This window comes from Microtus oregoni, unplaced genomic scaffold, assembly GCF_018167655.1.
Source record: "Microtus oregoni isolate MIOR12 unplaced genomic scaffold, Mior012 000001F_ref0000356, whole genome shotgun sequence".
Taxonomy (NCBI): Eukaryota; Metazoa; Chordata; class Mammalia; order Rodentia; family Cricetidae; genus Microtus; species Microtus oregoni.
The window spans coordinates 63849186-63876428 of record NW_024543060.1 but is presented as its reverse complement, the minus strand read 5'-3'; the positions used below and the strand labels follow the sequence as shown (position 1 = coordinate 63876428).

The window sequence follows — 27243 nt, the reverse complement described above, 5'->3', positions numbered from 1 at the left end:
CCAGAGATGGGGATGAGGGAGACAGGGACCTGGGTACAGTCCTCTGTGCTGGAGATGGGGGTGAGGGAGACAGGGACCTGGGTATAGTCCTCCCTGCCAGAGATGGGGATGAGGGAGACAGGGACCTGGGTACAGTCCTCCCTGCCAGAGATGGGGATGAGGGAGACAGGGACCTGGGTACAGTCCTCTCTGCCAGAGATGGGGATGAGGGAGACAGGGACCTGGGTACAGTCCTCTCTGCCAGAGATGGGGATGAGGGAGACAGGGACCTGGGTACAGTCCTCCCTGCCAGAGATGGGGATGAGGGAGACAGGACATTTCAGTGAGGTCATTGGACTCTCTCCTTCAGAGCCCTGACACACTTTTCTTACTCTCGACCCTGCATTTGAGTTAGTGATGTACAGTCTCCCCAGGAACTGTGGCTCCTGAGGAGTTTATGACCTTTGCACCCATCTTGGTGCCTGGTTCAGTGCCTGGCACAGAGCTGGCCTCCAGTGTGTGTCAGAGGAACAGAGACAGGCTTGACCCAGGTGGAAGAAAAGGAGATGAAAAGCTTGGAGATGGGACCCCTGCCCTGGTGTGGGTAAAAGACTCCTGTGCTGGCCATGGCAACAAGGGCCACAGATGACTGAGGTCTGCACTCTCTACGAGCCTGGAGTCATGGTTAACAACACAGGCTGCTTTTTCAGAGGGCCTGGGTTCGATTCCCACCACCCAAAAGCAGCTCACACCCATCTGTAAGTCCTCTTCCAGGGATCCAGTGCCCTCTTCTGCCCTCCTGTGCTGGCCATGGCGACAAGGGCCACAGATGACTGAGGTCTGCACTCATGTGGACAGGCAAACATGTGGTGTACAGACACACATGCAGGCGAAACACCCATCCACATAAAATAAAACTTGAGAGAGAGAGAGAGAGAGAGAGAGAGAGAGAGAGAGAACCTAACGTCGGCTGAGCTGGTTTTGCCACTTGCCACATGTGTGATTCTGGGCAGGTCTGGCCCAGAAGCTCTGGGTTAGCCGTGCTCTGCTTGTTGTCCTGGGAGGAAGACTAAATGATGGCAGATGGAAAGAGCCGATTGATCAATTGCCCCCAGCTCCGCACATAGCCCTGGCAGCCGTCGCTGACGTAGCACTGGGCGTAAGGGTAAAGGATGGGATGAGAGGAGTTAATGCCAGGTGGTTCCCATGGATGGAGCCATTCCACAGGTGAGGGACATCAGAGTTAGTCCCTGTAGACCAAGCCAGCCAACACCCTGCCTCTGCTGGGGAGTAATCTTAGATCCTTTTATCGCCTGCTTTGTGATCTGGTCAACCAGGGAAGCTGTGTCTTGTGGTAGAGAGTGAACCTTCTACCCTCTCCCATCCTCCTAGTCTGGCCCCGTCCGGCCGTTCTCTGCAGGTAACATCTCCCAGCCACACTGTGTGCCAAGGGCACCTCCACAGTTCTCGTGTGGGGTCCAGTGGTAAGGAGTTGGAGCTGGGGTGATAGGCCAAGAGGCCAGGGGTGTCCCTGAGGTCAGAGACGCGGAACGGCCATCTGTGGGCTGCCAGTGGGGACAAGAAGCATAGCAGTCACTGTTAGCAAGGTCAGGGGGCCTGGTGTCCGATGAGAAAACTAGAGCCCCAAAGCCTTTGACCCTAAATCCCTGGGGTGGAGGGGAACGCCACACAGACAGCCTGGAATACTTGGAAAGGGGCCATAAGACCCTCTTGGAGTCTTCTCCTTTGCCACAGGTGCACAGTATGGAGGATTGATGCCAGGAAAGGAAGAGTCCTAGGAACCCCCAGGGTCCAAGAGTTGGTTTCCATCCTTCCTTTACATACCCCCCTTTCTTTCCTTGCCTTCAGCCCCTAAAACGTGCAGCCCTAAGCAGTTTGCCTGCAGAGACCAGATCACCTGCATCTCGAAGGGCTGGCGATGTGATGGGGAAAGGGACTGCCCAGACGGCTCCGATGAGGCCCCTGAGATCTGTAAGTACCTTTTCTGAGTCCCTCTCTCTGAACCCTGGGCTTTTCTCTTTAATTTTGTGCAGTGTTTGGGATAGGAGCAGCCCATCTCTAGCCTGGCACGGACCTTGCTCTGTGGTTGTATCTGCCTGTGACACAGCCAAACGTGTTCTCTCCTGCTTCTTCAAAGTACCTAGCATGGTGTGAGTAGCAATGGCACCTTGGATTTCTCCTTTGGCTGTTACATCCCCAAGGCTGTTGGGGGCAGTACACTCTGGGCTGCACCTTTGCCACAAGGAGATAACCACTCGGCCCTTTCCTCTGAGAATTTTCTCCTTCCCTGATTTGAAGCTTCTCTGGCACTCGATGTGTGGCCTTCAGGTTCTGCCAGGTACCCTTCTGCCCTTAATCTCCCAGGCCAAAGGCCACTGCTCTTGCTTAGTCCCTGTACCAGAAGCCCCACCCCTGTGCCCTTTCCGACACCCCGCCTTCCCCTGCCCCAATAAGTGGTGTAATCAGAGGCAGCTGTTTAAACTGGGAGAAAGGTCCCCACCCAGCCTTCGCCCTCTCAGTGGCCAGGAGGGGGCTGAATTGGGTGGAGGACTTGCTGCAGGACCCCAGCGGAGTCCTGGGGTCTCTACCTTCAGTATCTCCCCTGCATAGCCAGTCCTGTCTTTTCCCCCTGGATTTCATCCAGCTCTGTTCCCATCCCGTGTCCCTTCTGATACCTCCAGCATAGTTCTTAAGGGTCGTGTTCAGAGTGGAAAGAAAGCCCCCTGTTCTTCACCCCTGTGCCTGGCCTGGAGGAGTAATCACCAGGCTATTAGGCCTGGAGCCTCCTCTGGTCTCCACCACTCCCCCTCGTGTTTTTAACCCTGTGTGTTGGAAGGAGAGAAGGCCACATGGGGGCTGGGAGAGTTTGTACTCCTCTGTTCATTCTTCCTTCGGTTTGATGCAAACTGCGTTTTATTGAATCCCCTCACGTGTTCACACACACGCATTCCCCCAGACCCTAACAGACTCCACCTGGTACAAACACCCACCAGACAAAGGCTCTGGTCGTTTTAGAGCCCACGTGCTCCCAAAAGCGGCTGCAGAAACACTCAAACCGGCCAGGTGGTGGTGGCACATGCCTTTAATCCCTGCACTCGGGATGCAGAGGCAGGTGGATCTCAGTGAGTTTGGGACCAGCCTGCTCTACAGAGTGAGTTCCAGGACAGCCAAGACTGTTACACAGAGAAACCCTGTTTTGAAAAACAAAACCAAACAAAAAGAAGCACTCAGACAGACGCCCAAACACATGTAGTAGCACACAGCCCCAGATAGCTCACAGAAAAGATGGTATAGAAACCTCCTTGCCTAGAACCTCTGTCACTCGAACCCCTGCCTGCATAGGCGGGTCAACACCAGCACAGACACACCCTTTCATACCCTGCCTGTTGGGACCGTTGGTGTCGCCTCATCCCTCTGCCTGGCAACAATGGAAATGAAGGATATTATCAGTAGACCACACCTTTTGACCTCTCTAGATCTTCCCATTAGGCCTTTGCTCTAGGCTGGAACTCTCGAATAATATTTCTTAAAAGAAATATAGTCTAAGTCATATACATAATTCTGAAATTTCCAAAAAAGGAAATAGCTAAAATTAATTTGAATGTTTTTACCAAATGCATCCAAAATATTATTTCAATATTTTACCTGTATAAAGTTATTAGAGATCTTTTTGCCTTCTTTTGATATTTGATATAAAAAACTAGTATATATTTCATATGTAGATTTTGGATTTTTGTTGCTGTTTTCTGTGTGGCTCTGACTGTCCTGGAACTCGCTCTGTAGACCAGGCTGGCCTCAAACTCACAGAGATCCACCTGCCTCTGTCTCCCGAGTGCTGGGATTAAATGTGTGCACCACCATTTAATCATTAAATTAATTAATTAATTAATCATTTAATTCATTGTGTGAGAGCTGCTATGGCCGGTGCAGTGTCTATGAACTGACTCACTTCTGAACTTGGTGCTTCCCTCAACACCCAGCTCTGCACTCTGGAAACCGCAGGAAGGTGGTTTGTTTCTGTCTGTTTATCGTCTGGGCTCCCTTTCTGCCAGGGACTGTTTCCTTGAGCTCACCCAGACCTTTCACTCCGCCTCCTGCCTGCTCCTGATTTATAGACTATGGAGGCTGTAGGGGCCGTAAGTGTGGAACATTTAGGGTGGACCCTCGCTTTCCTTTCACGAGGCTGTCAGTGTATCGCTGCGTCGTGAGTGCTGCAGCGGGGGGCAGAAGGCTCCATCTAGTCCCCACAGCGTCTTACCTTGATTTATCCCTCGCCTACCCACACAGTAGAGACGGCTGAACAGCTACCTCAGGCTGCTTGGTCACGCCATCACATCTGTTTGCTCCTAGGTCCCCAAAGTAAAGCCCAGAGATGTCAACCAAATGAACACAATTGTCTGGGGACCGAGCTGTGTGTTCCCATGTCTCGTCTCTGCAACGGGGTCCAAGACTGTATGGATGGTTCCGATGAGGGTGCTCACTGCCGAGGTAAGGGTGCCATATGCTCTCCTGTGCGGTAGGTATGTGATCTCTTGACGCAACATCTGGTGGGAGGTTACCATCCAAAGACCGTCCTTGTGCTTTGGTGGGTATGAGATGTTGTCCTCTTCCCATGCCCAGACTTGTCAATGAAATTACTGGGCCCCTTGGGCTTGGAGCTTGATCAAACAGCCCTATGGGCTTCAGCTGTGGGCCAGACTGAGCACTTTTCCTCTGGCTGTGTGTGCTCGGACAGGTCGCCTCTCTTCAAGCCCGTTCTCAATTATTAAATGAGAAGTCAGCGTTTTATACTGTTTTTAATAGTGGGCTGCCTTCTTCAGATGCTTTCTTACGTGACTCCTGGGTCCGAACAGAGGAGTGGGACTGTTGTCGTCAGAGCTAGGGTTAGATAGGGACCTCCAGTTTGCTTCCCTGACCCTGCCAGAGTCCTAGGAGGTATCCTTCACAAACTGCAAGTGTTGAAGGGACACAAGAGCTGCTCCTTCTCTTCCAAACATCCTCAAAGCCATTCAGACTGAGGAGGGGACATTAGTGACACGTCACACTTCTTGACTGTGGTAGCGGTTTAAGCAGAATCCGTGATGTGGAAAGTGATAAACCTTCAAGCCTGGCTGTTGAGAGAAATACTCACCTGTCTTCTGCTCTGGGTCCTGGGCCTGGAGCAAGCAAAACCTTTGACAGGCCTTGAGGGGGTGGTTGTGAAGGCGGGGCCAGTGTCATATGTCATACACATGTCAGAAAACATCTGTTTGTGTGAGGAGACACATTTGGATCCTTTCACTCGGGCCGGGACTGTGGAGCAAGGGGATTTGTGGGAGATTTTTTTTTTCCTCCTTTCTTTTGGCTGATTTTATGCGTAGCTCTTGGGATGAGACAGAAAGTAAGTTGAGGGCTAACTTTAGCCCTGTGGTCGGTCTTAATCAGTGTTGTATGCTCGGGTGTGCTTCCTTTTCGAATACCCTTTTAGTTGTAGAAACAAATAAACAAAAAACTTGGCTTGGACCCTCCCCAGATATTAGAGAAGCCCACCCACCCAGAAGGCCGCCTTTCCAGATTTCCCAGAGCAGGCAACGTTTACCCGCTTGGCCAAAGACTAGAAAGACAGGCGGTGTGTTCGGACTATTCGGACTCACAGATCAGAGGGAGGCAGAAAGAATAACTGACCCCCCTCCCCCCCCCCCCACTCCTGGCAGGCTTAGTGCTTAAAACACCTTAGCCTCTTGCAGTTCCCTCCTAGGTGGGGGTGTGAAGCGCTTGGACAAAGGGGTCTTTGTGGGCTAGTCGCCTGGCCCCAAGTGAGCCCTTAATTGGGTCGCTGGGGGGGGGCACAATTGTCCTACCTCTCCCCACCCCTTCCTTACCCCCTCTGTCTCTCCTGTAGAAGTGGGTCATGGCAGAAGGAGGAACTCATCTTCTTCCTCCTCTTCTTCCTCTGTCTGGATTCTGGATCTCCCTTCTGACTTAGAGCAGCACCCGTAGGACAGGGGCAGAAGCAGTTGCATTGCCTGCCCCTTCTTCACCTCAGCTGGAACTGACATGGTTTGCTCCCTTCAGGTGCAAACACAAGGCACACGAAAGGAACGAGACTCATTGCCTCTTCCTGTTGACCCTATGAAAATACCAGATGCCATCTTAGGGGGCACGGATGGTCCAGAGTGACAGAGCAGGGAGAGACGGGTATCAGGCCACGGTTAGCTGTGTGTCCTTGTGTCTGCCGCACTGGCCCTTTCTGGGCTTTGTAAAATATTGCTCCTGCTTCCTAAATGTCCTCCCTCTCTGGCACTGTGGGCTTTACTTCAAAGTGGTTTGTGAAGAGTGGCTGGAGATGGGGGAAGGTTGGTATCTTGGGGTGGCCTGAGTGTATCTCTCCTGTCTTGTGCAGAGCTCCGTGTCAACTGCTCTCAAATGGGCTGCCAGCACCACTGTGTCCCCACACCAAGTGGACCCACCTGCTTCTGTAACAGCAGCTTCCAGCTGCAGGCAGACGGCAAGACGTGCAAAGGTATGTGAGCGCGAGGGTGTCCGCGGGTGTGTGGGGGGGAGGGGGGGGACTGGCTGCTGGGTGGGCTCAGGCAGGGGGATGTCTGGATGCAGTGTGGCTGTGAGCCCTGAGCATCGCTTTCAGTGCACCTCTAAAATGTCTTTGCACATGAATTTTGTTGTAAAAAAAAAAAATTAAAACATTAACCAGATGGTTTGGCTCACACCTGTAATTCCAGTACTTGAAAAGCTGAGGTAGGTGGATTACTATGAGTTCCAGGCCAGCCTGGGCTACAGGGTAAAAACCTTTCTCAAAAAGATCAGAGTTCGGCGGTCGTGGCTCACACCTTTATCCCAGAACTAGGGAGGCAAAGGCAGGGGGATCTCTGTGAGTTCGAGGCCAGCCTGGTCTCCAGAGGGAGTTCTAGGACAGCCAAGGCTAAGGAGAAAACATGTCTTAAAAAACCAAAAAAAGAAGAAAAGATTGAAACATTACAGATAGAACAAGCTTCCTTAATGATTCTCTTCCCTTCTGATCCCGTTCCGAGGTGCAGTCTCCTAGCCGTGTGCTCTGCCCCTTGCCGACCCTCTGTTGTGTGCGTGTGCTCACCAAAACTCTGATTGCAAATCTTGCTTATGTGTGTGTTTCCATAAGTAACACCACATTGTATGTATCACTTACAGTGTTTCTCACTCCTCAGTACATTCTAGGGCTTCTCCCCTACCCCCCGTGGTAGTTTGTAGAGATTTACCTCATTCACTAAAAAACCACTGTGACGTGTAGCTCTTACCACAGCTTACTTGGCCATTTCCCTATTGATGAGTAAGATGTTCCCAGTCTTTCCTCTGTCGCAAACAATGCAGACTTTTCTGTTTTAAACTTGCCTGCCTCAAGGCTGCACAAACACGACCTCCTTGGTGTAGCTGACCCTGACCACTCTAAATCGTGCCCTGCAACCTGGCTTTCTCCTTTCTCCTTTTTTTTTTTTTATGTGTATCAGTGTTTTGCCTAAATATATTTATGTGTGACACACGTGTACCTGGTGCCTCTGGAAGACAGAAGAGGATGTTGGATCCCCTGGGACTAACATGGATGATTGTGAGCCTCCATGTAGGTGCCAGGAACTGATTCCAGGTCCTCTGCAAGAACAGCCAGTGCTCTTAACAACTGAGCCATCTCTCCAGCACCTCTGCATTTTTTTTAAAGATTTATTTATTTTTCTATGTATGAGTGTTTTGCTCACATGTGTATTTGTGTACCATGTGCTTACTTGGTGCCTGAAGAGGTCAGAAGAAGGTGTAGGAACCCCTGAAACGGACATTACTGGTGATTGTGAGTCACCATGTGGGAGCTGGGAGCAGAACCCTGGTCCTCTGGTAGAGCTATAACTGTTCTTAACCACTGGGCCTTTCCTGCAGCCCCATGCCTTTCATTTTAAACACAGTGCTAAGGATCAAAGCCAGGGCCTTGCACATGTCACGTAGGCGCCTACCACATAGCCCCTTTACCCTTATTTTTTCCACAGCACCGGTCTACCACTTCTGGCCCAAGCTTTACCTTGTGTTTCCTTTATTATAACATCAGCCTTCCCTTTACTACCAGAATGTCTGCTTCATGAGGATGGTAGCGTAGTTCTGTTGTCAGAGTCACTGTTGTATCTACTGTGCCCACCTCACTGGTTTTCCAAGAAATGTTTTCTGTATGAACAGATGAGAGTAGCATGAGGGAGCAGAGTAAATCCCGAAACTGCTTTCTGGCCAGGAGGTTTGCACATCCCGATGCTGCCGATTCTGCCAAACTGCCCTTCAGCAGGTGGTGTCTCAGAGCGCCCTTGCTACGCTGGACGACGACTCTCTTGTCTTTTTTTCCTCTCACAGATTTTGATGAATGTTCAGTGTATGGCACCTGCAGCCAGCTTTGCACCAACACAGACGGCTCCTTCACGTGTGGCTGCGTGGAAGGCTACCTGCTGCAGCCGGACAACCGCTCATGCAAGGCCAAGAATGGTGGGTAGGGCTGTCCCATGGCCTCAGAGCCAGGGACCTGCAGTGCAGCTCCCCAGGCAATGGCGATGTCAACGGTCAGAAGTCCCAACTGACCTTTCTCTGTCCCCGTCTTCAGAGCCAGTAGACCGGCCTCCTGTGCTACTGATCGCCAACTCCCAGAACATCCTAGCTACATACCTGAATGGAGCCCAGGTGTCTACCATCACACCCACCAGCACCCGGCAGACCACAGCCATGGACTTCAGCTACGCCAATGAGACCGTATGCTGGGTGCATGTTGGGGACACTGCTGCCCAGACACAGCTCAAGTGTGCCCGGATGCCCGGCCTGAAGGGCTTCGTGGATGAGCATACCATCAATATCTCCCTTAGTCTGCACCGTGAGTCACCTGTTCAGTGGGCAGGGGAGAGTGGGGGAGATGGGCAAGAGGGACCCACTTGAGAAAATTAGACAGAATGAGCCCTGCCTGGAGCAGGAGCCCAGTGAAGATGCCTCCAGCAAAGGCAAGGGGCTTGATGCCTCTTTATAGCAGGGCCCGAGCGATGCTACCTCCTGTTACACTCTGAGCTGTCTCTGGATGGCTTTTGCATTTCTGGTCCAGGGCTAAGGGAGGCCTCAGTGGGGAAGTAAAGGCTGAGAGGGCAATGAGTGGTCACTCTCTGGGGACCAAGGGACTGTCCCGTCCTTGAAAGAGGAGTGTGGGTTAGACTACAGAGGGGCTTTCCCATAGAGCAGGAGCTGGGACTAGGGGATAAAAAAAGATAAGGATCTGGAGAAGGGTCAGGAAAGGGGGGTGTTAAATAGCAGAGAGCAGAGGAGCCTGAGCCTGTCTTTCTTTGGGTTATCGTACCCTCAGGAGTATGGCCAGAAGGGACTTCCTACCGCTGGGGAGGTGCCAAGTCCCTGAGCCTATTTCCGGTCCTTGGCAGTCAATGAGAATAAGGAAGGAGCCATGAGCCACTTGGACATTTAGGATATGCCGGCCATTCCCATTCAGGCTGTCTGCCTCTGCAGCTTTACGGCTGCACAGGGAAGAAGGGTGTCATGGGATGGGCTCATGCCTAGCTGGGTGTAGATCCACTCCAGTGTCGTTATACAAACAAATAAAAGCTACTTCAGAGTTGACAGCTGGCAGGTCATATTCCCCGAAAAGCCACATCGGACTGAGGGGAAGGATCTGTGGCTAGTCTGTCCGCAGCCCTCAGATGTAACTGTATCTCTGACCCCGAGTAAACCAGAACCTCGCTGCCTCAAATTCGGCTTCCTAAGCTACACAATGGGTTGGTGCTAGTCTGTCTGGGTCTGATAAGTCGACGTGAAAGTTGAGTGGTAAATTAAGTATGTAACTAAGGGCTGCGGACTTTAGATCCTCGTGGTTTCTCCTCTTGTTTTGTTTTGCTGCTGCGGTGCTGAATCCAGGGGCCTCACTGGCAAACGCTAAAGCGTGTGTTCTGTGGCTGGCTAAGGCCTCGGCTCCTATGGTAGATCCGGAAGTGCCTCTCCCTAGGCCTGTGAGGTTCTCCCATAGAAAGCAAAGGTCCCGTGAGGTCCTGAAGGATTTGGTCTGGTGGCCTCAGGATACTGCTCAGACATTGGCGCTTAGTGTCTAAGGGTCCCCTGTGATTGGATGTGTGTCCTTCTGGAGTGCTGGGCTGAAAGCTGCCAGGCACCTGAGGGTGAGCAGCTCAAGGAGCCCTGTGTGGTGAGATTGGTGACAACTGCCCAGATGGTGTCCCTTGTTCACTATCCATTCAACAGACCTGCTTGGGCAAAAGACACAGCAGCCTTTTCTCCAGTCTTGCCTGAGGGCCAGACTGTGGTCCACTGGGTTCTCCACTTCTGTTCTGGCCTGGTCCATCCTCCTGACTTCCTCCCCACAGAAGCAGGAAGTAACTTTGGGTTGATACCCCTCCCTTGGCAAACAGATTTGCCTGGCCTCCCCAGGCTGCCGAACTTTACTGGGCCTCTGGGGCAGAGTCCAGGAACCTGGAAAAGACCAAGGTTCTTGGGGGAAATACGCTAGGGGAGAATGAGCGGGCTCCGTGTGCCCCAGCTTTTCTGTTCCTCCCTACCTCATCCCCACCCCCACTCCTGACGCCAGTGTGTCTGGCTGTCACCATGAGGATGGTTGTTTGCTCTCATCCCACAGACTAATTATGGGCCCTGAGTTGAAGATGTCGGAAGAGTCTCTGTAACACCCTCCCCCCACCCCTAGTACATCCCCTTCCTCAGGAGGAGGCCTGCCCTGGGGTCAGGGAACTCCAGGGGCCCAGGAAACACCTGTGCAGGGGGGCTGCTGTCCTACAGTTAGCTCCCTAGAAGGTGAGGGAAAGTTCCTTACCGTGTGCCTTCTTAGTCTTCCACAGTAGCTCTCCCTACAATCCTCCCTACACTCCCTACAGTCCTCCCCAGACTCCCTACAGTCCTCTCCACACTCCCCACACTCCCTACAGTCCTCCCTATACTCTCCCTACAGTCCTCCCCATACTCTCCCTACGGTCCTTACTCCCTACACTCCCTGCAATCCTCCTCACACTCCCTACAGTCCTCCCATCCTTCCCTGTTACTGGGGCTTCTGTGAGATCCCTGGAGACATGCCTAAAGCAGGATAGCCTTTGGGGGGGGGCATTCAGGAGTTTGGAGTGTAAGTCTTTTGATTGAGAGTTGGGGAGGCAATGAGGACAGCCTACTGCTGTGGAGAGATGGGGAAGCCTGCCTCAGAGAAACCTCCGCGAACAGAAATAGAATATAAAGAAGGAAGGAAGCCAGTAAGAGAGCCTGTTCACATGGGTCCCCAAGCATGGGGACTGGTCTGCCCTGCATCCTGAGAGCCTTCTAAGGGTCCCTCCAAGGCCTACTACTTCTCCCCTCAGATGGGCCAGGCTGCTGAATCCATATCCCCAGCCCCGTGGTCACACTGGCCGAGGTCTGGGTGGCTCGTCTCTTCTCCCAGCTTAGCCACAGCCCAGACCCACCTTCTCATCTGCCTAGTGAACCGGGAGGCCTGACTTTCTGGTGAGGCCAGAAAAGAAGGGATGAGAGCTGGAAGTGCAGTTCCTGGCAGGTCCTGCATCCCGTCCCCAGCATGGAAGGGAATCACTTGATCCTTCATCTCAATACAGCAAGATCCTTACTCCAGAAAACCATAAGGGGATGTTAAGAGCTCTCAGTCATACTTTTCCTAGAGATATTGTGTTTATTTCAGCATGCACAAGCTTTTAAAAAATGTAGTTAAAGGTTTTAATTTTTTTTTACATTTTACTCTTGTGTGTGTGTGCACGTGGGAGTCAGATGACAGCCTGGGTCCTGAGGGTCTAATTCAGGTAGCCCAGCTTTGTGGTTTGCCCACTGAGCAGTCTCACCAGCCCCTGTTGACAGGTTTGGTTTGTATTTCTAAGACAGGATCTTGTGTAGCCCAGGTTGACTTCCAGCTTGTCACACAGCTAAGGCTGGCCCTGAACTTCAGAGCCTCCCTATCTCTAGCTCCCAGGTATAAAGGTCAGCTTTACAGTTATGTTCTTATCTGATATTTTTATTAGAAAACTCTGTACTCTGATCTTATTATTAATTTTTTGGTGCGTGTATGTGTGTGTGTATACCTGTGTGTATGCATGTGTCTGCACCTGCATGTGAGGGCCGGAAGTCAGTGTTAGAGGTCATTCTCATAGCTCTCTCTCTACCTTATTAACTATTATAACACATGTATGAGTGTTTGCCTGCATGCATGTCTATGCATGCCTAGTGCCCAAGGAGTTCCAGATGGTTGTGAACACCGTCTGTGCTAGGTGCTACACCCAGGTCCTCTGGGAGAGTAACCACTGAGCAACCTCTCCAGCCCCGCTCTCTGCCTTTGCTTTGAGGTAAGGTCTCAGTGAAGCCAGAGCTTGTGGAGTCATCTAGATTGCTGACCAGCCCAGAGATCCTCCTGTTTCTGCCTCTCTGGTGTTGGGATTACAAGTGGGCACTCCCAGGACCCCCTTCTTAAAACATTTTTAGAGATAAAGTCTTGTTGTGTAGCCCTGGCTGGCCCAGGATTTGATATGTAGACCAGGCTGGCCTCGAATCACAGAGATCTCCCTCCCTGGTGCTGGGGTTAAAGGTGTGCGCCACCACCACCGGGTCCTAATCAATTCATTACACTCTGCAGTTCAGGCTGGTTCAAACTCATGATAATCCTCTCATTGACCTTCCAAGTGCTGGGATTGTAGTCAGGGACCACCCTGAACATGCTTTAAATCTATGATATGTAAGATAGCAAATTAAGAGAACTGTAAGCTACATATACACACACATAAATATTTTGAAAGTGATACACGAAAAACTAAAGTTCTGAAACGGAGTCCCAAGAGAGTCAACAGGTCAATATTTCCAGATCCCAGGAATGGCCTTCCTGTTCCACCTCTTAGGGCCCTGAGTAGGAGGATTAGTCCAGCCCAGTGCCCCTACCTCCTCACCCCTCCCCAGTTTAAATTCCTCAGCTCAAGATCTCTGGTCTGTTCCCATTTTGCTCCCGAGGATGTCTCCACTGTAGGAAGGACGAGGCTTTGAGGCAGATGAAGCTGCAAACAGAGTCCTGGGAGGAAACGGTGTTTGATGAAGTTGTTTGGTATTGTCCCATGTGAAACAGGGTCTGGTGTTTGGTGGGTCCCTGGGGTTTCCCTCAGGGACATGCTGCAGAAGAAATCCCCAAGCCCAGCTGGCCAACTTTGCTTTGCTCTCTCCCTCTTCTGTCTTTTTTCTTTTTTTTTCTTTTTTTTTTTTTTTTTTTGTGGGAGTGGGTGGGTGATGTGTTTTAAAACAATTACAGTAGGAAGTGAAGTAGTGGTTTTTCTGGGGGATGGCAAATAGACAAACAGCAACCCCCACCCCCAGGTCTGTGATGAGCTGAAAGAGGAGTTGGGGGGTTGCATCCTTACCGTGCGGAGCACCCACCCCTTCTCCATTCCATGCTAAGTCTACAGAATTCTTCAGAACTGAGCATCATGGCTCATACCTGCAGTCCCAACACTTGGGAGGCAGAGGTAGGAAGGAGACTTATTAGTACATCCCAGGCCAGCGTGAGCTAAGAATGAGATCCTATCTTTTAAAAAAAGCAACCAAATGGAACATTTCCAGGGTTTATATGTGAAGGCATTCCCTCCTTTTGGCCTTTCTGACTCCCACAGGGTGTTGTGATACGGGGAGGTCTAGCCACCCTGTCCTCTGCCACCCCCATCCTGGCTCTCCAGCTTCTCGTTCCCTTCAGCCCCTTTTTGCTCCTCCTTCCCTGGCCAGCACCAGCCCTGTGTCTCCGGGCCTGGATCCAGTCTCGCCCTCTCCTCCCCCGCTGTCTCCTTGAAGTTGCCTCCCCAGCCAGCCTACCCCCAGCTCTGTCCTCCCTGTTTTCAAGCCAAAGGAAGTAACTTAAGCAAGACAGACATTTCAGAGCCCAGGGAGAATTTCTCAATCATGCAGAGACCCTAAGTCAGGCAGAGCAGAATCCAGGCATTTTATCCACGGGATCCAAGCAGGGGTAGGAAAGGGCGCTCAGGGGATAAATTACAGCTGAGTTCTGGACTTGCTGGTGGAACAAGCAAGAGCTGAAGTCAGGATTTGGTAGCAAACAGGAACATGAGGCCATGTTATTTAGTGAAACCTGCCAGCCCCGCCTCCCTGGCCAGATCCCTGAGTGGGATTGCAAACCACCCTCTGCCAGTGTCCTGGGGTATTCCAAGGCTGGAGAAGGGGAGGGAAAGAATGTCCCAGCTCTAGGACAACAGAGCAAAGTGTTGGTATTCAGTAAATACTTGTTAAACCAATCAATACCTGTGTGTCTGGCACCAGGGGGGAAATGTAAGGATAGTGCCTGCTCTCCTGCATCTGCGGTCAGCTGGAAGTCATGATGAGGGGGTTCCTGGGATCACCGGGCCCTGTAGTAGGGAAAGGTACTTAAAGTTGGTTACACTCAGTCCAGCACAGAGAGCTCCTTTGTGTAGGCAAAGCTTCTTCCTATAGAGGAAGTTCCTCCATGTAGGGAGAACTTCCTGTCAGGGCACCTCCACTCTGGGGGGCAGTCTCAGCCTCCCCTTAGAGCTGATGTAGAAGGAGAGCAGTAGTTGCTGGGTACCCTCCCCCGCATCAGAGCAACAGTTATTGCATGTATGCCCTCCCCATCCCGGTACCCACCTTTAGTCAGGAGGCCGTAGGTTGATGGAGCCCGTGGGAATGATTGGGTAAGGGAAGAGGGTGGTGTGGATGGATTATAATGCAGGGGTGGAGTGTGGCGGGGATGGAGTATGGCAGGGATGGAGTGTGGCAGGGATGGAGTGTGGCAGGGATGGAGTGTGGCAGGGATGGAGTGTGGCAGGGATGGAGTGTGGCAGGGATGGTGTGTGTAGGGATGGAGTGTGCAGGGATGGAGTGTGCAGGGATGGAGTGTGCAGGGGTGGAGTGTGCAGGGGTGGAGTGTGCAGGGGTGGAGTGTGCAGGGGTGGAGTGTGTAGGGGTGGAGTGTGTAGGGGCTGAGTATGTAGGGGCGGAGTGTGTAGGGATGGAGTGTGTAGGGGTGGAGTGTGCAGGGGTGGAGTGTGCAGGGGTGGAGTGTGCAGGTATGGAGTGTGTAGGGTGGAGTGTGTAGGGTGGAGTGTGGCGGGGATGGAGTGTGCAGGGATGGAATGTGTAGGGATGGAGTGTGCAGGGATGGAGTGTGCAGGGATGGAGTGTGCAGGGATGGAGTGTGGCAGGGATTGAGTGGCGAGGATGGAGTGTGTAGGGGTGGAGTATGGCAGGGATGGAGTGTGCAGGGATGGAGTGTGGCAGGGATGGAGTGTGTAGGGGTGGAGTGTGGCAGGGATGGAGTGTGTAGGGTGGAGTGTGGCGGGGTGGAGTGTGCAGGGATGGAGTGTGCAGGGATGGAGTGTGGCAGGGATGGAGTGTGTAGGGATGGAGTGTGTAGGGGTGGAGTGTGGCAGGGATGGAGTGTGTAGGGTGGAGTGTGTAGGGTGGAGTGTGCAGGGATGGAGTGTGCAGGGATGGAGTGTGCAGGGATGGAGTGTGCAGGGATGGAGTGTGCAGGGGTGGAGTGTGGCAGGGATGGAGTGTGTAGGGTGGAGTGTGTAGGGTGGAGTGTGGCGGGGTGGAGTGTGCAGGGATGGAGTGTGCAGGGATGGAGTGTGTAGGGATGGAGTGTGTAGGGGTGGAGTGTGGCAGGGATGGAGTGTGTAGGGTGGAGTGTGTAGGGTGGAGTGTGCAGGGATGGAGTGTGCAGGGATGGAGTGTGCAGGGTGGAGTGTGGCGGGGATGGAGTGTGCAGGGATGGAGTGTGCAGGGGTGGAGTGTGCAGGGGTGGAGTGTGCAGGGGTGGAGTGTGGCGGGGATGGAGTGTGGCGGGGATGGAGTGTGTAGGGGTGGAGTATGGCAGGGATGGAGTGTGCAGGGATGGAGTGTGCAGGGATGGAGTGTGTAGGGTGGAGTGTGGCGGGGATGGAGTGTGGCAGGGATGGAGTGTGGCGGGGATGGAGTGTGGCAGGGATTGAGTGGCGAGGATGGAGTGTGTAGGGGTGGAGTATGGCAGGGATGGAGTGTGCAGGGATGGAGTGTGGCAGGGATGGAGTGTGTAGGGGTGGAGTGTGGCAGGGATAGAGTGTGTAGGGTGGAGTGTGGCGGGGATGGAGTGTGCAGGGATGGAGTGTGCAGGGATGGAGTGTGTAGGGGTGGAGTATGGCAGGGATGGAGTGTGTAGGGGTGGAGTGTGGCAGGGATGGAGTGTGTAGGGTGGAGTGTGGCGGGGATGGAGTGTGCAGGGATGGAGTGTGCAGGGGTGGAGTGTGGCAGGGGTGGAGTGTGCAGGGATGGAGTGTGCAGGGATGGAGTGTGCAGGGATGGAGTGTGTAGGGATGGAGTGTGTAGGGATGGAGTGTGCAGGGATGGAATGTGGCAGGGATTGAGTGGCGGGGATGGAGTGTGTAGGGGTGGAGTGTGTAGGGATGGAGTATGGTGGGGATGGAGTTGGTTGCAAGGATGGAATGTTGCATGCTGCGTGTCCTGAATGGACCATCCCAGTTTACTGGTGAGAAAACAATATTGACTAACTTACCTATAGTTCAAGTTTGGAGCTGACAGAACAGGAACTCAGACCCAGTATTCAGAGCCCATCAGAACCTAGGGCAGAGCTGAGCATTGGAACCAGGGTTGAACGAATTAGAATAAGGACCAGAACCCAGTATAATAGGATTCTTTCATCACTGAGGGACTTGGTGCGTGCTCTGTGATCTTTTTTTTTTTTTTTTTTTTTTTTTTTGGTTTTTCGAGACAGGGTTTCTCTGTGGTTTTGGAGCCTGTCCTGGAACTAGCTCTTGTAGACCAGGCTGGTCTCGAACTCACAGAGATCCGCCTGCCTCTGCCTCCCGAGTGCTGGGATTAAAGGCGTGCGCCACCACCGCCCGGCTGCTCTGTGATCTTTGGGTGTGTAGATGTATCTGGAGCTATATTCTGAAGATATAAAAATCTCTTTACTAGCCGGGCGATGGTGGCACACGCCTTTAATCCCAGCACTTGGGAGGCAGAGGCAGGCGGATCTCTGTGAGTTCGAGACCAGCCTGATCTACAGAGCTAGTTCCAGGACAGGCTCCAAAGCCGCAGAGAAACCCTGTCTCGAAAATCAGGAAAAAAAAAAAAAGAAATCTCTTTCCTGCACCCAGATTTCCTTATTTTACAGAAAGTAACTTAAACTAGTGTCTTCTTGGGGTCTGCTGGGAGCCGTGTTTCTCGGAAAGGAGCCACCACTTAAGAAATACATCTTGAGCAATGTGGATGATGGAAACATTGAGAAGAACTGGACTGTGTGTGCTGAGCCTCGGGCTGGGTCTGCAGAGCAGCTAAGCACTTCTAAACGCAGCTCTATTCTAGGCCCTGGAACTGAAAGTCCCTCTCGATGACACAATCAGGCCGGGCCGTGGTCTTCCTTCCTGACTCATTCGCCCTTCTCAAGTCCTAACCTCCCTTCCCTAGACCCCCACCAAACTCCTCCCTCTGCACAGGATCCCTCCTCCTCCTGGAGCACAGGAGCTGTTCTGGGACAGGTCAGCCCCGTGAAGGGAACCTCTACCCGTCAAGCGGTTTTGCTATATTGTTAGTTTAGTTTGGTTGGGTGGGGGTTAGTTGTTTGTTTCAGATTTCTTTGTCCATTTCTCACTTAGGTGTCTCTATTTGTGCCTGTGTGAGTTTATATGCATCGTGTGTGCAGATGCTCTGGAGGTGTAGGTGGTTGTGAGCCACCTACCTGATCTAGGTGTTGGAAGCCACACCCAGGGTTCCCGGATGAGTGGCAGCACCGAGCCATCTCTCCAGCCCCTGGTTGATTTTTTGAGAGTCTCCTGTCACACCTACTGGCCTTGGAACTCACTAAGTAGCAAAGGCTAGCCTTAAACTCCTGACCCTCCTTCTTTTCCTTCCTCCTAAGTGCTGGGATCATATACAATGTTTGTCACATGCCCAGCTTTCACCGTCTAGATTTATGGAACAGGAATACTCAGCTCCTGTAGACACAAGCCCAGGGCTCCACCTGAACCCCAAGCTATAGGACCCAGGCCAGTACCCCAGGAACTGGTCATGGGCAGTGAGGAATGATGATCCCAATATGACTTCCTCTCTGCACCGCTTTGGAGTGGTGGCCTGTGGCTGCTGGGGATGGGGGGAGGCAGAGGAATCTGAACTTTAGGAGAGAGGAAAATAATGTGTGTGTGTGGGGGGGGGTTGTATAACAAAGGAGTTTGCTTACGGCTAATAATCTCCAGCTGCAAAAATACCAAAGGGGAGGCCAGGCTGGCCAGGGACGTCATTTCTTGCCAACTCCTTACCGGCCTGCTGAATGGGACCCTGCTTGGCCTTTGGGGAGGTGAGGGGAACCCAGCCAAGGACAAATGTATGAGAGCAGGGACTGTGACTACCCTTCTCTCCCAGATGCAGGCCAGGAGAGGGGCTCCCACTCAGACAGGTCACCCCATCTCGAGGCTTGGACCGAGTGCGGAGCTGCATCTGGGAGCAGGGCATCAGATCTCTGCAGGGTTCTCTTCCCTTCTTGCCAAGGGTGGATGGGGGAGCAGGGCCAGGGTGTTGTCAGTCCTAGGGCTGGGCAGTGACTCAGGAAGCCTGAGGAAGTTGGAGAGAAGGCCATCTGTGCCAGCTGGTGCTGGGAAAACAAGATTTGACTGATGAATTTTGCATACATGCCAGCGGCCCCCCAGACCCCTGCAGTGCCCACCAAGTAAAGGGCACACTGCCCTGTTGATTTTTAGCTTCCCTGCTGGCTGCATGGGGCTGCAGAAATGTCCCTGCTTTGGGACGTCAGCTTCCTTTGGAGGTGGCCCAGCGGTTTCATTTTAATCTGGTTTCTCTGTGGCAACCGTGTATGGGGCAGCTCCGTCGCCTTTAACTCTTATACTGTGCTTTCTTCCTCTATGACCTTGGCCTTCTCCTGCTCCTTTGCCCCGCTCCCCAAGACCGGGTAGTCCTGGGAGCCCAGAGGACAAAGTCGCTAGGTTTGGGACTGTTGCCGGCACCTGATAACCTCACCCCTGTGACCGCTTCCTTCGGTCGTCTCAGGGTGGGGTTTACTAGAGGGGACCTGAAGAGGAAACCATTTATGAAAGCCTCCAGTGATGCCTCTCCCTTCCCCCTCCCCCCAGCCTCAGTCCTGTGACTATGAGTCAGTGACTCAATGGACAGCCAACTTCCCTGGGCGCCACGTTCCTATTCCTTTTACCCCCTCCCACTATTAAGAAATAGCTCCTGAATCCCTCTGGGGAGGAGGGGCGAGGGTTGGGAGGAGTTGAGCAGAGCCCACAGTTAGCTGTAGCTGTGAGGTAGAGGAATCCCCACCTGGCTGAGTGTGGATACCACAGGATAAGCTTCAACCAAAGGCAAATAGCGAAAAGGTGTCTTTACCTGTTGTTGAAATAGGGCAGATAAAAATCTCTGCCTTAGGAACTTTCTGGTTTGGAGAGACCTTACTTCTGAGGGTGTCAGAAAGGTGTCAGTGGGGGGCATGGAAGCCAGAATGTGTTGGAAAGGAGACAAAGGTCATCCTTGTCCCCATCCCCCCTTCTATGGCCCTTCATGACTTAGAGTGACCATGGTAGCGGAAGCTCCTCTTTCTGTTTCTGTTTCTCCTGGTTTATCCAGGGTCCTATCTTCACCTCCTCCTGAACTCTGTCCCTCTGGGCTTTCCTGGCAGAGGAGGGTATTCAGCAATGAGAACATAGAAGAGACAGGGACGCGAGGGGCATGTTGCTGACTCCCAGCCTTGTACCAGCAATCCTGTGTTGTGCTGTATGAACTTAATATTTTGAAATATTTTTCCTCTAAGCTGAGTTCATTTATGAACATTCTGATTTTCAGTTTGGTTTTTTTTTTTTTTAACTTATGCAACATGTACAGCCTCCAGCCAGTACTCCTTGTTAGTATGAGATAATTAGACTTACCTTGTAAAGCGAATATAAGTCTGGCCCTAACCAAAGATACGTGCGGTTTTGATTAGTTATGATGCTCTTATCTCAAGGAAAAGCAAATTAAAAAGAAAATATTGGGGTGAATCGGTAGGCCTAGCTACCCTCTGCCTTTTGGCACTACAAGATGGTTCTTTCCCGTTGAAGGCTGGATTAGAATTGGAATAGTCTGTCAATCAGCCATTGTTTGTCTAATCCCCCATGCTTATGACAATCCTGAGCACAGGATGGGGGTTGGGGGCGATGGGATACTTGGGGGAGATAGGACTGTGCCTGTGACCCCCACAGAGCTCAGGGGAAGGTGATTGGCTGGCTGGGGGAGGATCAGGATCCAGAGAAGGCTTGCTCACCAGAGGGATGGGTACCTGTGGGAGGGCCCGGCCCACATAGCTCTTTCATTCTCTCCCCAGATGTGGAACAGATGGCTATCGACTGGCTGACAGGAAACTTCTACTTTGTGGATGACATCGACGATAGGATCTTCGTCTGCAACCGAAATGGGGACACCTGTGTCACTTTGCTAGACCTGGAACTCTACAACCCCAAAGGCATCGCCCTGGACCCTGCCATGGGGTGAGAATGGCAGGCTAGGGTTCTGATTCTGGACAGATGAGGCAGAAGCTATAGTGGGAAAGGGGGTCCCATTGACTGCACCCCATTTAACACGTATGCACCCACAGGAAGGTCTTCTTCACTGACTATGGGCAGATCCCAAAGGTGGAGCGCTGTGACATGGATGGGCAGAATCGCACCAAACTGGTCGATAGCAAGATCGTATTTCCGCACGGCATCACCCTGGACCTGGTCAGCCGCCTTGTCTACTGGGCGGACGCTTACCTAGACTACATTGAGGTGGTGGACTATGAGGGCAAGGGCCGGCAGACCATCATCCAAGGCATCCTGGTGAGGGAGCTTTTGTCTGGGGGAACCATTAATCAGCGTCTTCCGGTGAGGGGGGTGTCCTTTGCAGGGGACTCCCAGTAAGTGTGGACTGTATGGGAGTGTAGTCAACACTCGCGTCTTCTGGTGGGAGTGGAGCCAGCAGGAATGGGAGAGAAGAGAGAGAGGATATGGCTTCCATTCTGATGGGAACAGTCACTTATAAAGGCACCTTTTACTTCCTTTTTCTTAGTTGATGCCTAAAATAGCCCCCGGGAGATGAGCAGGCAGTTGACAAAAGCGGGGTTCAAAGATGTTTGGTAATTTGCCAGAGGTTACACAACTGGGCAGCAAGCGCTTGATCCCAGCCAGGAGGTCTTGCCGCTCAGCGGTAGAACATCCATTCTGGCGTAACTTGCATGAGCGACTGTCCCTGGGGTTTTGCCTGGAACTCTTCTGGTTTTAAGCTTGAAAGTCTCACAGACCACAAACCCTGATCTTAGGCAAATTAAAGCAGCTGGTTACTATAGGCTTCCTTGGGACACGTGTGTATACTTTGTCCCCTCAGAATCTGCATCAGGCTGCCCTGTCCACAGAGGTTAGGGCCCCAGTCTAATTCAGCTGAAAATCGTCAGGCACCCACAGGGAGGTGGCGTGGTCCACCGATCAGCACCCAGGTGCTGGGTAGCAGCATAGAAACAGAGCACAAGGGGAATATCATCTCTTAGAAAAGCTCCAGATGGTCCTTAAAGAGGTGCTTTGGGAAGGATGAGCAGGAACTTGGCAGACACTTTCCAGAACAGAGGAGTCGAGAATTTAGCATCGAGTTAAATAAAACTGGAAGGTGGACTTGGAAGGGTTTTTTTTTTAAGGTTTTTATTTATTATGTATACAGTGTTCTGTCTGCATATATGCCAACTCGCCAGAGAGAGCACCAGATCTCATTACAGATGGTTGTGAGCCACCATGTGGTTGCTGGGAATTGAACTCAGGACCTCAGGAAGAGCAGTCAGGGCTTTTAACCTCTGAGCCATCTCTCCAGCCCCCCCCCCCCGAAGGTGGACTTGGGAGGAGTCGATGGTAGAGTGTGGGTAGAAGCCACAGGCCTGCTGGGCGAAGGAAGCATCCCTTTGTCTCACTGACCAACCCTGCCTGCCATCCCAGATTGAGCACCTGTACGGCTTGACCGTATTTGAGAACTACCTGTACGCCACCAACTCGGACAATGCCAACACCCAGCAGAAGACCAGCGTGATTCGAGTGAACCGCTTCAACAGCACAGAGTACCAGGTTGTCACCCGTGTGGACAAGGGTGGAGCCCTGCACATCTACCATCAGAGGCGTCAGCCCCGAGGTGAGTGGACTCCAAGCTCCGGATCACAGTTCTTCTAGGGAGCTCTTATTCTTTCTTATCAGGAGTGTTTCTAGGCACCTACCCCAAGCTACCAACCCTGGCTTCTCCCATGGATCTCCTTGTCTCTCCATGTTCCCAGTTCCCTTGTACCGGAATCTAAGTTGTGACAGGGCAGTGGGATATTAGTCCTGTGGCTTCCAACTTCTAAAATGGGGCCTGAATGAAGACCCACCCTGATGGCCTGAGCAGAGCCTTGCGGGGTGCTGACAGCTCTCCTCTCTGCCCCCAGTACGGAGTCATGCCTGTGAGAATGACCAGTATGGGAAGCCAGGTGGCTGCTCCGACATCTGCCTGCTTGCCAACAGCCACAAGGCGAGGACCTGCCGGTGCCGCTCTGGCTTCAGCCTGGGAAGTGACGGGAAGTCCTGCAAGAGTGAGTGACAGGGAGGGTGTGGGGGTGGGTCCTCAGATGTTCCTCCACAACCCGTGCCTCTGTCGAGATGCAGAGAAGCAAAGGGTGGAGATGTAAGGAGCCTGCATCCAAGAGCAGCCTGCTTCCCACTTCCCATTCATTCACTATATGGGTATCTAGCAAACACACGCTGGGTGTTTGACGCTCTTCTGGCAGTGAAGGGTGTGTAAAGAAGATAAAAGCAAGTTTATGGCAGCAAGAGCCTCTCTGAGGACGCCTGTCTAAGCCACGCTCTCTGTGGATAAAGTCAGGCAGCCAGTCATATGACTAACCTGAGACAAGAGTGGTTCTGGAGGAGGGAGCTTAAGGTACACAGGCCCTGAGGCCAGCGCAGGGTGTGGTACACTGAGAAGAGCAGAGGGACTGAGTGGTGGGAGTGAAGCGAGAAGCTGCTCACTGGGCTGAGGCGCTTACGGCCCCTATGGAGAGAAATGGTGTGATTGGGTTCATACTATGTAAGCTTATTTGGTGCTGGGCAGAAACCGGGCCACAGGGAAGAGGCCAGGCGGCTATTTCCGCAGCGTGGGTAAGAGTGATGCGGTTTAGGCTAGGATGATGGTAGAGGAAGTGATGGAAAGTGACCAGATTCCAACATATTTTGATAGTCCTCCTCTTAAGGCCCAAATCTTACTACTGAATAGTAGATGTTAAAGTGACAGCAAGCCTCCCTTCCCACGTGTCAAACCTCAGGACACAGCCCTAGGACTAGAGTTGAGCATGCTCTCCTGTGTTCTCTTTGACTGACTCAGCCCCATCTGCTCAATGTCTCCTGACGCAGCAAACCGAACACACGGCATCTCCTCAGACCCAGGCCCCAAGCTGCGTGGTGATCACGTGTGCATGTGGATGTGTGAGCACGTGCATGTGTGAGTGTGTGTGAGCGTGTGTGCATGCATTTAACTTTGTGCCCTTTGTGCTTACCCTAGAGCCTGAGCACGAACTGTTCCTCGTGTATGGCAAGGGCCGGCCGGGAATCATCAGAGGCATGGACATGGGGGCCAAGGTCCCCGATGAACACATGATCCCCATTGAGAACCTTATGAATCCACGGGCTCTGGACTTCCACGCGGAGACTGGCTTCATCTACTTCGCTGACACCACCAGCTACCTCATCGGCCGCCAGAAAATCGACGGCACCGAGAGGGAGACCATCCTGAAGGACGGTGAGGGCGTCAGAAGGGAGGTGTGTGGGCGGCGCTTCTGTGGGATGTGGCGCTTGAGTCAGGAAGCCATCAGAGGCTTAGACATCTCCCTCGCAGCGTGAAGAGTCTTCTGCTGACTGGCTGGCTGGGCTGGTTGGCATGGAGATGAGGGGATAGACAGGTTGACCCCTCCATGACCTCCTTCTTGGCTGAGCCAAAAAGAGTCAGGAGGATGGATGGGTTAGGCAGTGTGGGCTGCCTTTGCCAGCCCTTGGGAAAACGTAGGGTCTCTCTGCCATTGGCTCAGAGCCCTGGAGCTGTGTGTAGCACACAGCCAAGAGAGGCCCAAGCAAGGCCCTGGGTCAAGCCTGAGTTGGGCCTGCCAGGCAGATAGGGCACATGGTGTGTGTAGCTGGATCTTATAGCCACGGGAACCTGCACCATTATGTGGCCTGAGAAAACTATGTCCGGGCCTGACCTACTTTGGCAGAGCCCCCATGGAGTATCATCAGAGCCGCCCCGTGGAGGCTTCTGGGCTGTGTGTATTTTGCCTCAGAACTGTACTTGGGAGCTCCGGGATCTGATTCCCCAACCAGCCAATCTGACTGATAGCAGTCACTCCCCTGAGCCTGGCTCCCCATCCCCCATGCAACTCAGAGAACCTTGGCAGTCAGCAATCATAAGACTGTGGAAATCAGAAGTGACTCCTAGTCAGGAAAAGGTTGGGGTTCCCTTTACCAGGGGAACTGCTACTTAGGGGGGTACTTAAGATGAAGCCTTTGGCTAAGGGAAAAGTCACTTCCTAATTTATTCATTTTGTGAGCTCAGGGTTTTTAGGCCTAGGCCGTGGCGTCACACTTGTTCTAGTAGCCAGTGTGTCTTGCCTCAGCTGTCTACCTAACCACAGGCCCAGACATGCCCTCATCCGAGAGCCTCCATCAATCACATAGTTCCCTGGCTGCCCCGTGCTGCTTTTAGAGACTGACTCAACACAAATGTGACAACACGAGGGTCCCTCCCCAGCCTCTCCCCCGCTGTACCCACCATCCGGAGCACCAGGTGCTTCCTACTCTCTCTCCCTGCTTTCTGCACCCTCATCGCCCTCTCTACCCCCCGACCCCCTCCCCAGGCATTCACAACGTGGAGGGCGTAGCTGTGGACTGGATGGGAGACAATCTTTATTGGACTGATGACGGCCCCAAGAAGACCATTAGCGTGGCCAGGCTGGAGAAAGCCGCCCAGACTAGAAAGACTCTAATTGAGGGCAAGATGACCCACCCCAGGGCCATCGTAGTGGATCCGCTCAATGGGTGAGTGTGCCCAGGCCTTGGGTTGGGGGAGGGAAACAGCAACGCAGGGGGTGTGGGGGCGTGGGGAGGCAGGCAGACCCCTGAAGCAGGAATGGGAACCTGGGAAAGAGAACAGATGTTTGTCCATCTTAAGGGCAGAGGCCGAAACCGTAATACGTGCCGGAAGTCTGCTTCTTCATCTCGTAGTCCAGAACTCTCTACTGGTTCCCCTTGGCCCCACACCTTTGGGCCTGCCCCAGTGCTTGTTGGGCCACATCTTCCCATACCCAGCAGTTCTCTCCCCCATTATGAGCTGTCTGGGATGCAGTTAACAGCAGATTCAGTTTCTTGTCAGCACCGAGGCTCAGAGAAGCCGTCCTCACCGCCTCTTCGCCCCTACCTGCTGCCCGGCTTCTCTCCACCCCCTTCACTTTTAATTTTTCTCCTGATTTTATCACACTCTCTGACACAACCTTCCGGAGTGACTTGTTTCTCGTGGGGTGCACACTCCCGAGGGGTGAGGAACCTTGGTCTCTGCCAGAGGCTTGCCCAGCTCCAGTAGGCACCCATCAGGTGTAAGTGAACGTGTGTCTCTGGAATGAACAGCTCAGAGAGACCGCTGGGAGGAGTACTGGATGTCTCCTAGTGCTTAGCCTCACAGGAGAGACTGTTAATGGCAATGGTGACCCATGTGGTGCTGACCAGTCCCTGCCCACAGGTGGATGTACTGGACAGACTGGGAGGAGGACCCCAAGGACAGCCGGCGAGGGCGTCTGGAGAGGGCTTGGATGGACGGCTCACACCGAGATATCTTTGTCACCTCCAAGACGGTGCTTTGGCCCAATGGGCTAAGCCTGGATATCCCAGCTGGACGCCTCTACTGGGTCGATGCCTTCTATGATCGAATCGAGACCATACTGCTCAATGGCACCGACCGGAAGGTGGGCAGGCATGTGTGCATTGCTAACCCCTGTTCCTATGCAGGAAACTCTGTGAGAATGTGGATGTCTGTGTGTCCAGAACTGTGTGTTGCTTATATGTTTACTCATGGCTCCATAAATGGTACACCTGTGTGTTTGTGTATCGTGTGTGTTGTTTATCTGCGAATGTCTGTCGGCCTCTGCTCGTATTCACACCCATGTACATACACAACACACTGTGGGGTAGCCCTGCACCGAAGCGTGCGCTGCCTAGGGACAGTATGTGTACACGTTTGTTCACTTGGGTGGTTTGGTACTTCAAGAGTTGCGTTTGTGTTTAGGCGTGTAGATCAAAGTCTTCGGTGTATCAGGTCCCTCACAGTACAGCTCGTGGCTACCTCTGTGGTCTCCACATCCCAACACTCTTTGAACAAGCAACACTAGACAGTTAGTGATTCCTAGCACACACCATAAGACCTCTACTCCTGAGCCTTTGCTCCCTGGGAATCTACCCAGCTCCTTCTGGTTCCTCTTCCCCCAGATCACCACATATGCCTCCACAAGACAATGGGTACTCAGGGGCAAATCTGTTCCTAGTATCCATCACAGCTTGACCCTTAGTTTTGGCTGGTGTGTGTGTACATGTGCACATGTGCGTGTGTGCATGTGTGCGCTTGTGTGCGCGTGGGTGTGTGTGCCATAAAGGAGTGATGAACGGCCCCAGGAGAGGACAGTAAGGACAGCATCCTTTCTGGGCACCTGTAGGGGTTAGCATTACCAGGGCCCAATCATCCCTTAGGCATCTTTATTTGATCCCATCTCCTCAGAAACATCCCCTCCATTCCTAGATTGTATACGAGGGTCCTGAATTGAATCATGCCTTTGGCCTGTGTCACCATGGCAACTACCTCTTTTGGACCGAGTACCGGAGTGGCAGTGTCTACCGCCTGGAACGGGGTGGAGCAGGCACACCCCCTACCGTGACCCTTCTGCGCAGCGAGAGGCCTCCTATCTTTGAGATCCGAATGTACGATGCGCAGCAGCAGCAAGGTACTCCCGTGGGATAGGTTAGGGACAGGAGGTTGGCAGGATGGAACCCTAAGCTCTGATACCCAAGGCTTCCAAGAAGTCCTCCTACTCTGTTTCCCGTTCACTTCTTGTTCCATGGCTGTGTTCTGTCTCTTTCAACGCGATCTTCCTCTCCCGACTTCCTCTTA

The 27243-nt window shown here is 52.7% G+C and overlaps 1 protein-coding gene across 1 annotated transcript in view; it reads left to right on the top strand.

Moving 5' to 3' along the window:
• The window catches only part of Lrp1 (LDL receptor related protein 1), an 81331-nt gene that overhangs the window by 6882 nt on the left and 47206 nt on the right, over window positions 1-27243 (top strand). Inside the window, exons 2-14 of the mRNA XM_041663791.1 lie at window positions 1849-1971; window positions 4351-4488; window positions 6383-6502; window positions 8359-8487; window positions 8603-8866; window positions 20381-20543; window positions 20651-20873; window positions 22014-22203; window positions 22493-22636; window positions 23602-23838; window positions 24947-25127; window positions 25825-26047; window positions 26875-27076. Coding sequence (XP_041519725.1) covers window positions 1849-1971; window positions 4351-4488; window positions 6383-6502; window positions 8359-8487; window positions 8603-8866; window positions 20381-20543; window positions 20651-20873; window positions 22014-22203; window positions 22493-22636; window positions 23602-23838; window positions 24947-25127; window positions 25825-26047; window positions 26875-27076 — 2337 coding nt within the window. The remainder of the gene's footprint in view (window positions 1-1848; window positions 1972-4350; window positions 4489-6382; window positions 6503-8358; window positions 8488-8602; window positions 8867-20380; window positions 20544-20650; window positions 20874-22013; window positions 22204-22492; window positions 22637-23601; window positions 23839-24946; window positions 25128-25824; window positions 26048-26874; window positions 27077-27243) is intronic.